This window comes from Neolamprologus brichardi, chromosome 11 (assembly GCF_056152115.1).
Source record: "Neolamprologus brichardi isolate AB-2024 chromosome 11, ASM5615211v1, whole genome shotgun sequence".
NCBI classification, from domain to species: domain Eukaryota; kingdom Metazoa; phylum Chordata; class Actinopteri; order Cichliformes; family Cichlidae; genus Neolamprologus; species Neolamprologus brichardi.
In genome coordinates this window covers 27,853,706-27,863,076 of record NC_142114.1, presented here as the reverse complement: position 1 = coordinate 27,863,076, position 9,371 = coordinate 27,853,706, and the positions used below count along the sequence as shown (strand labels likewise).

The following is a 9,371-nucleotide window of genomic DNA, read 5'->3' as shown; positions in this document are numbered from 1 at the left end:
CAACAGCCACTTAGTTTTACCCAATTGTTTAAAAAGCCTATTTTCTCTTACGCATTACACTTCATTTTGAAAAGTGCTCCCAGTTTCAGTGATACTGAGTAACCAGTGTTACTGAGTCCAGCAATTCGTTGTTCTGCATAACAAAGAGAAAAGTAATGCATTAAGCATAAGGGTGATAGCAGCATAATGTTTTTTGTACAGTCAAACATGCAATGAAGAACTGACAAAAAAGATTGTGCTCTGCTGTGAATAGAAGAAATGTTGCTCCAAGATAACATTTCTACTTTGCCTATGTATAGTCCCTAACAGTGTAAACAACAGTGTAAGCTACTCATTTCACACAGTTTGTTTCTTGATTTCATCCCCAGAAAAATATTAGGAGAAAAAAAAACTTTTTTCTGCATATGCAAATGCTTTTTCTGTTTGACAAACTGATCTGATCTTAAATTGATTAGTGTAGCTTTTTAAACTTACTTACTTTTAGTTTAGAGAGGTTTTTTTTTCACAAAAAGCAGTCTTTGTCACTTGTAGTTTTGGTTAAAATAATATCATTGTGAATTGTACAACTGAATTTGCCTTAATGATCTGCTGGTTCCCACTCCTGCATGCCGTTGTGAATTAATCTTTTAATGTATTGCATTTTGTGCAAGTGCAAGTTATGAGCACCTCTTTAGCCCACCCAAGCTGTACAGCTTTAATCCTTTTTTATATAAAAGCATACAACTTTATCTTCTAATCCATCAGTATCAGTATTCCTTATTTGCTTTGACCTCAGAAACCGTTCCAGTCTATGCTGTGTAAACACAGGTCAATACATCAGGTAGTCGCTAAACCCTCGGGATTAACAATTCCCCATTTACTCGCAGTCAGGTGTACTCTGTTGAAGAAAGGGCGCCTTTAATGCAGTGTGACAGACTTGTCTTTGTACAATATCCAGTGTACTGAGTACTTGACATGGATCTATATAAGGAGGCAGAGGAAAGTGCCAACTCACCTCATTGTCCTGAGGACTTAGGAGCAGGTATGTAAGATCTAAGCATTTTTATAGTTTCTGTTATATATCATATAACCAAAGCTATAGCATATAAATATATATTATATATGATATAATATATAATAATATATATATTCTAGGAATATCTTACTTATTTCATGGATGAATGGCAAGCTACAAAAACTACACAGAAATTAAAAATGGCAACAATGTTTAAAAGCATCATGGATAAAAAGAAAAAAATGATTTTTGTTTTGTTTTATTGTTCTCAGAGAAAATGCTAGCATTCCTCATTTGCATCGTGGCAGTGCATCAGGTGCACTCAGCATGTGTTTTGGTGAGTAGAAGTGCAAAGCTTTCTTCTCTACTACACAGTAAGTAATGTGACCTATGTTATCATATACTGCAAGAATTTTGCATGGGCTGAAAAGTGTATATTAGAATTTAAAACCTCTTTTTTGTTCTGTGAGTCCTCAGCAGAGTTTAGACTAAAATATTCTTTATTTTCATTCACTTGGTACTGTTGAATTAAGTTTTTCATGCAAGACAAATGATGCACAAGGATACAGTTCTCCACTATTAGTCATATTTTGGGGGACAACTGGGACTCATCAAAGGTTTTATAGTGTTAATTGTCTATAAACTTCACTGACAGAGCAGTGAATGAAACTGATAAAAAACAAACAAACAAACTAATAACAGCATTAAAATAGCTACAAGTAGAATTAGCATTTTTTCTGTTTCATTTATGAGAAATTAACTTTTTCCTTTCATTTTCAAATGCTACCTTCCATGGTGTGTCCACAGCCAGGTAAGCACTGTGAAAATTGCATTAGTCATGTTTGCAAAAGTATTTTTATTTTAATCATCATCTGAAACTGTGCCAGTAAGTCTCCCCGTAAGATTAATGCATTTGGCCCAGTTCTCTCTGTGTATTCTTTTTGTATGTCGAGTCATTTTAGAGCAATTAAACCAGGATATGTTTGTGAGTCATATCATGGATATTAAACCACAGGAGTAAATACCACTCCTTATTATGTCTGTAATCCGGTGTTTACACATTGATTTTTAATGTCTGTGTGTGTGTGTGCTCCTGCAGACGATTGCCCACAAAATGCAATGGTTCAGGCTGAGATCGTAGACGTGCACAATGCGTTCAGGAGAGCGGTTCAGCCTTCGGCGTCTGACATGCTCATAATGGTCAGTCGTGCTTTCAACTCTAACAGTGAATGTGGCTCCACAAGTGTTTACTCACAATCCTCAGCATTTGTTCTCCCTCCTTCCCTGTAGGAGGGAGAAAAATGATAAAGTGGGAGAGGTTTACTGCACCTCACCCACAGTCCTGTAAATCATAAAAGCCGGATTGTATAGTTTAATGATAAGGAGGTGACTCAATCCTAACTTCCAGCTTTTATCCAGTTCTTTCCAGTTCTATTCAAGCAACTCAGATTGTATGCAAATGTCTCGAAGCTGTTTGACATATTCGAATACATTAGACAATTTTATTTCATGGATAGATTTAATCAGTCTAAAATATGATTTATATATTAATCACATGTGATTATTCAGTGTAGGAAATCAAGCCAGAAGTTCTGAAAGCAGGAGAATAAAGCTGTTTCATGTCCTTGCCAAACGAGCTGGGTGCAGAGGTGCGAGGCTTTAGCAGAGAAGTAAAAAGAAAAATTGCACGTTTGCGTGGGACTTTTGGTAGAATAGCAAACTGGCTTGTGTCAAACAGCAAGGGCACTTCAGTTAAAGTCATTTCATATTTGAAGCATTAGAATAGGATGTATTTTCTAACTTTGAATTCTTAGTTCACCAATTTTTCCAGGCACAAATGGGCTGCTTTTCAGCACAAATCTAACCAGAGAATGATTTTTTTTTCTTAGGGATTGTTGGTGTATGTTCAAAATATAGTGGTTTTTTTTTTTCTTTTTCTTTTATAGAGCTATAGCGAGGAGGTAGCAGCCAGTGCTCAGGCTTGGGTTGACCAGTGTATTCTGGCTCATGGAGCACCCAGCACCCGCCTGCTCAATGGTATATGTCTCTTCCCTTTATTCCTTCTGTTTCTTTATTCCTTTTCTTTCTTTCTTTCTTTCTTTCTTTACTCCTTTTCTTTCTTTCTTTCTTTCTTTCTTTATTCCTTTTCTTTCTTTATTCCTTTTCTTTCTTTCTTTCTTTCTTTCTTTCTTTCTTTCTTTCTTTCTTTCTTTATTCCTTTTCTTTCTTTCTTTCTTCCTTTTCTTTCTTCCTTTTCTTTCTTTCTTCCTTTTCTTTCTTTATTCCTTTTCTTTCTTCCTTTTCTTTCTTTCTTTCTTTCTTTATTCCTTTTCTTTCTTTCTTTCTTCCTTTTCTTTCTTTATTCCTTTTCTTTCTTCCTTTTCTTTCTTTCTTTCTTCCTTTTCTTTCTTTCTTCCTTTTCTTTCTTTCTTCCTTTTCTTTCTTTCTTTCTTTATTCCTTTTCTTTCTTTCTTCCTTTTCTTTCTTTCTTTCTTTCTTTCTTTATTCCTTTTCTTTCTTTCTTTCTTCCTTTTCTTTCTTCCTTTTCTTTCTTTATTCCTTTTCTTTCTTTCTTTCTTTATTCCTTTTCTTTCTTTATTCCTTTTCTTTCTTTCTTTCTTTCTTTATTCCTTTTCTTTCTTTCTTTCTTTCTTTATTCCTTTTCTTTCTTTCTTTCTTTATTCCTTTTCTTTCTTTCTTTATTCCTTTTCTTTCTTCCTTTCTTCCTTTATTCCTTTTCTTTCTTTCTTTCTTTCTTCCTTTTCTTTCTTCCTTTCTTTCTTTCTTCCTTTTCTTTATTTATTCCTTTTCTTTCTTTCTTTCTTTCTTTCTTTCTTCCTTTACTTTCTTTCTTTCTTTATTCCTTTTCTTTCTTTCTTTCTTTATTCCTTTTCTTTCTTTCTTTCTTTCTTCCTTTTCTTTCTTTCTTTCTTTATTCCTTTTCTTTCTTTCTTTCTTTATTCCTTTTCTTTCTTTCTTTCTTTCTTTCTTTCTTCCTTTTCTTTCTTTCTTTCTTTATTCCTTTTCTTTCTTTCTTTCTTTATTCCTTTTCTTTCTTTCTTTCTTTATTCCTTTTCTTTCTTTCTTTCTTTATTCCTTTTCTTTATTCCTTTTCTTCCTTCCTTTCTTTCTTCCTTTTCTTTCTTTCTTCCTTTTCTTTCTTTCTTTCTTTCTTTCTTTCTTTATTCCTTTTCTTTCTTCCTTCCTTTCTTCCTTTTCTTTCTTCCTTCCTTTCTTCCTTTTCTTTCTTCCTTCCTTTTCTTTCTTTCCTTGCACCACATCTCCATATCTGAATCTGGCTCAATTTAAAGGTTCCCTCTGAACTGAGCAAACCTGTGATTGATGGTCAGAATCACAGTGAACTTTATCTTATCTTCAGTCTTAATACCTTCTTTTAATAACAAATTACACAGAGTAGAATATATTATCTACGAGGAGATAATGATCTGTAGGCTTTTAATGAACCCTGTTTTATCTAAATAATTTAATCTACTGTGACATGAAAACGAAAGCCTGGATTTGCAGATCCCAATAAATAATCAGCGCTGCCATGTTTCCCACTGTCAAAAAGGATATCACTTGGGCGAGAATCTGTTCTATTCATCTTCTCTTATGTCGTGGACTGATGTCATCAATGCGTGGCATAGTGAGGTAGAACACTACAATTACCCCACTGGATCCACCAATGGAAAATCTATTGGTCACTATACACAGGTAACAACAGCTTATACAGAAAGGTTTCTGCTTTCTTTTACCTGTTTGATAGCTGCTTCTTTTTATTAACCCATTAAAGCCAAGTGCATCATCATTTTTTTACATGACTCTTTGTGAGTTTTTAAGACTTCTTCATCATCAGTGTGATTTATTTCCCCCCCAAAAAAACTGAAATAAGTTGCATGGTACATCGAAAGGAATAAATTGCAAAAAGAATGGCAGATGTAGCAAATATGATACAAATTAAAACTCATATATGCAAATTGATATTACGTATTTTTATTCACCAGGCGGTTCCGTGAACACAACATTTTTAATTAGACCTTTTTTGGCAATGGATTAGTGATTGAGACTTTAATGGGTTAACTGTGGATCAAATGACAAATGAAACGACTTCGTTCATTTCATACAGCTTTTCAGCATCTTTGGGGTTCTTGTTTTCTCCATTTATTACTGTCTTGCTTCAGTCTTACAGATCTTTGCTCAGCAAAACATTCACACAATAACAAAGTGAATACATACCCAAAAGAGCGTGAATCTTAAGCTTGCAGTGATCAGGTGGCCAAACAACACAACTCCAACTGAGTGAACATATTATTCTTGAACTGAAGTAATTAGGGATGCAACGATACCAATTTTTTCAAACCGATACAATACCGATACTTGGATCTGAGTACTTGCCGATACAGAGTACAAAAACCGATACTTCTACCACACACACAAATACAATGAATTGGAAGACAGGATTTATTATATTCCCTGCCAATAAAAAATAAAATCTTAATAAAAATGACCACAAAAATTTCAAGTGAAAAATAAGCACTTCTGTTAAATTATTGCAGAGTCTCCACATTGTAATTTTACAAAATATCACTGAACTATTGGCACTGTCTGGGCGGTTGGGAATTTCATATCGCAGCTCGAGTATGCTGAGAAGACGGTTCAATCCTATGTTTTCCACGGCTGGCATTGGCTGGTCATCCAGAGCGATAAAATGAGTCAGAGCCTCTGTTATTTAAACTGCCCGTGGATTTTCTCATGACATTTTTCATCGCTTTTCCTGAGTTAAAGTTGGCTGTTCCGGTCCACACTGCTGATATTTTGTTTAGCCTAGCTACAGCAGCCTCCAGTTTCTCTTTTTTTACTCGTCTAACCCTGTGCCTGTTTAGCGCGGGATGTCCCCCTAGTGGCCAATCTAAAAAACTACAACAGAAATGACAAGCCACCCTCTGATTAATGAAATAAGTTGGTATCGGTTCATGGTATCGGTTAACTTTTACGAGTATGAGTACACACACATTTTACAGTATCGGCCCCGATACCCGATACCAGTATCGGTATCGGTGCATCCCTAGAAGTAATATAAGCTTATCTAAGCAAAGTTACTCCCGAAAGTACATCACAGAACATTTTAACACCTTTTGTTCTCAAGTAGCCTCAGTTCTTGGTAGCTGTTTAATGATTTTGGTCTACACTGACAATATTATGCGGTAATAATATAGTGATATCTGCAGCTTTGTCAGATAGACATTTATATTGTGAATCACCCACTAAGGTCGACACATTAATAAAGTCTGTCCGACACGTTTGCTGTTTGCCATGAAGCGTTATCATGCTGCAAGAAACATTTTTGCACCACTTTGAGTAAACTACAGACAGCTATGATGAAAATCCCAAAGGTCAGCCTCTTCAGAATTGACGCACTTAACTACTGCCTAATGACTGGCTGATCGAAGCGATACATGAGAACTCTGGCTCACATTATGCAAAATACATGAATTAAGTAGAAAGTGCAGACAGTGATAAGAGAAGTCTAAATGATTAAGAAGAAAAATTCCTTCTAGTTTTATCGTTGTTGAATAAAAGTATAATGTTGTTATCTGAGCTGCAGGATGCTTTTGATGTCATGACGAAGGACTCTGTTTGTGTCTTTCTCATTACTAAGTATTCATTTTATGGTGGATTGTATGTTCAAGACGAGTGGCCCTTCCTGCTTTCAAAAAGAGAATCCAAACCTATTTAGAAAAATGAAATTTTTATATTTCAAAAAGCAGTTGTTTAATCACTTTTAAACAGGCGCTGTGTTTTTAGGAAGATAAATTTGTCTCTTAACTAAAACAAATGTAGTGCTTTAAATACAAATTGACTTGCAGAGTGTAGTGCCCAAATGTTTGCAGGCAGCCAAGAATTAGCAATGTTAAAACAGGACAAACATAAATGAGTTTTGTTCATATTTGAGCAGTCGGTAGCTATTTTAACACTGGAGTATCTCTAAAACCAACGGCTTTATGTTTTTCTCATCAGGTCATATGGAACAGCTCATACAAAGTTGGCTGTGGAGCAACGCTGTGCCCTAACAACATCTATTACTATGGCTGCCATTATTATCGCGCGTAGGTGACACCTTTCACACCCGTAAAGCCTACAGTGGCTTTATTTTACATGTCACTTTGTTAGCAATCTTAACAGCGATGGAAATAAATTGAAGTTTGAGGGTGGAGCACACTTTGCATCTTTATCTTTATCTTTATTTCAGACATATAGAGAAAAAACGATATATGCAAGTACACATACTTGCATTTACATGTACAAATATGAATATATATGTAAATACACACATATGTGCTCAGACAAAACAAAAAATAGAGTCGAAATTACAATTATTAAGCTGAAATAATTGTAATAAACTGTTTTATTTAACAGAGGAAACTTCAGGCGATGGCCGCCTTACACACCTGGATCCCCATGTGGCTCCTGTCCTAACAACTGCGTGGACAAACTCTGCAGTAAGTAAATGTATTACAAATGTGGTGTTTAATTACTGGGCAGGTAAAATGTGTTGCTGATAATGAAGACGATGAGCTAATCATTGCTTTATTTTATTTTTAGACAACCCCTGTCCATATATAGACCATTACATCAACTGTCCAATCTTGAAAAACACCACTGGATGCAGTAATGAGCTGGTGAAGGCTTGGTGCCCTGCTTCATGCACATGCACCACCGAGATCATTCCAATAGGCTAAAGGCTAAACTGTTGAGTCTGCAAACTGAGCTGCAGCCCAGCACTGTTCACATGTTCTTTGTTGGCTCTCTGTCTGTAACATGAGATAAGATACCAATGACATATGAAAGAAAATAAATAAAGACAAATCTGTTCTATTGTCTGAAGGACATTTTTTTAACACTTCACCTTTAATCAAAGACACTTTGCAGATTGTGGACAGACAGTCATAATGAATCGCAGTATTTTGACGGAACAAACATTAAATAAAGTGTTATTGTTAATCCGCTGATGCTGGCAGCACCAGATGGTGCATTTAAATATTGACTCAGCACATACTGATACAATAAGTATTATTAAAAATAGCATATTCTGCATATGCTGAAGTTCAACTGTCTTTAAATGACTGAATATGAACAGTCTTCAGTAAATTGATCCCATATGTAACAGTCATCATGAGCTTTATTGTATTTACATACACATATTTATTGCCTTCACATTCATTTTTATTGTAAAATGTAATGAAAGTCAGCAGAGAATTTCCCACAGTTAAAGATGACACTACAATATCAAGAAGCAGTGTTTAAAAAGCTGCATCATTAACTAGTGATGACCTAAAACAAACAATTAAACAAACAATCATTAAAGCAAAGAAACTAAATGAAATACTGAACACACACTCAATAATAAGGGTACAGTAAAAATCAATTTCCAAATGTATGAATAAATCCATCCATCCATCCATTCGCTTCCGCTTATCCTTTTCAGGGTCGCGGGGAGCGCTGGAGCCTATCCCAGCTGTCATAGGGCGAGAGGCAGGGTACACCCTGGACAGGTCACCAGTCTGTCGCAGGGCCAACACACAGAGACAGACAACCATTCGCACTCACATTCATTCGCACATTCACACCTAGTGACAATTTGGATTATCCAATTAACCTATCCCCACAAGCTGCATGTCTTTGGACGGTGGGAGGAAGCCGGAGTACCCGGAGAGAACCCACGCAAACACGGGGAGAACATGCAAACTCCACACAGAAAGACCCCGGCCTGATGTTGGAATTGAACTCAGGACCTTCTTGCTGTGCGGCAACAGTGCTAACCACCGTGCTGCCCCTGTATGAATAAATATTATAAGAAACAAAACAGTCGGGTACATTCAGTATTTTTTTAATGAATAAATATTAATTAAAAAAATACTGAATGTACCCGACTGTTTTGTTTCTTATACTAAGGAGAAAATTGGTTAAAAACAAATAGTTAACTACAAATAGTAGCTCTTGTCAAGGGGAAAACAGTAGCATCTTACACGGTACCACAGAGAACTGTTTGGAGGCACCAAAAAAGCTTTAAGCCGAACCAAAGCCGAAGAAAAATCACCAACAACTAAACTGTTTTACACACTTCAGAATCAGAATCAGAAACTTTACTGTCATTGTCACAGGTACAACGAAATTAAGAATGTTCCCCGATCATTGCATCATCCCTAGTAATATCAAAATGTAAATAAAACAATAAAATTCAATAAATAAAATAGATAGAATACTTAAAATACTAATAAGACGTAACAGTAAAACATTCACATACATTCCCACATACATGCTTTAAACTGTTTTACACACTTGTGCAAAAAGACCACGTTGAAAAAGGAATATGCTC

General features: G+C 35.5%; 1 protein-coding gene across 1 annotated transcript; it reads left to right on the top strand.

Annotated features, from left to right (window-relative positions):
• Nucleotides 1-496: 496 nt before the first annotated feature.
• LOC102795397 (cysteine-rich venom protein) lies at nt 497-7,901 on the top strand. The gene is made up of 8 exons (XM_087848468.1): nt 497-1,021; nt 1,267-1,335; nt 2,094-2,194; nt 2,941-3,031; nt 4,566-4,708; nt 7,013-7,101; nt 7,412-7,494; nt 7,598-7,901. Exons 1-8 carry the CDS (start codon nt 955-957, stop codon nt 7,732-7,734), a joined length of 780 nt encoding a protein of 259 aa, XP_087704594.1. The 5' UTR covers nt 497-954; the 3' UTR covers nt 7,735-7,901.
• Nucleotides 7,902-9,371: the final 1,470 nt, after the last annotated feature.

Coding starts and splice junctions, on each gene's coding strand:
- LOC102795397 (XM_087848468.1), top strand. CDS start 955: ATGGATCTATATAAGGAGGCAGAGGAAAGTGCCAACTCACCTCATTGT. Junction 1,336..2,093: donor CTCAGCATGTGTTTTGGTGA/GTAGAAGTGCAA, acceptor GTGCTCCTGCAG/ACGATTGCCCACAAAATGCA. Junction 7,495..7,597: donor CTGCGTGGACAAACTCTGCA/GTAAGTAAATGT, acceptor TTTTATTTTTAG/ACAACCCCTGTCCATATATA.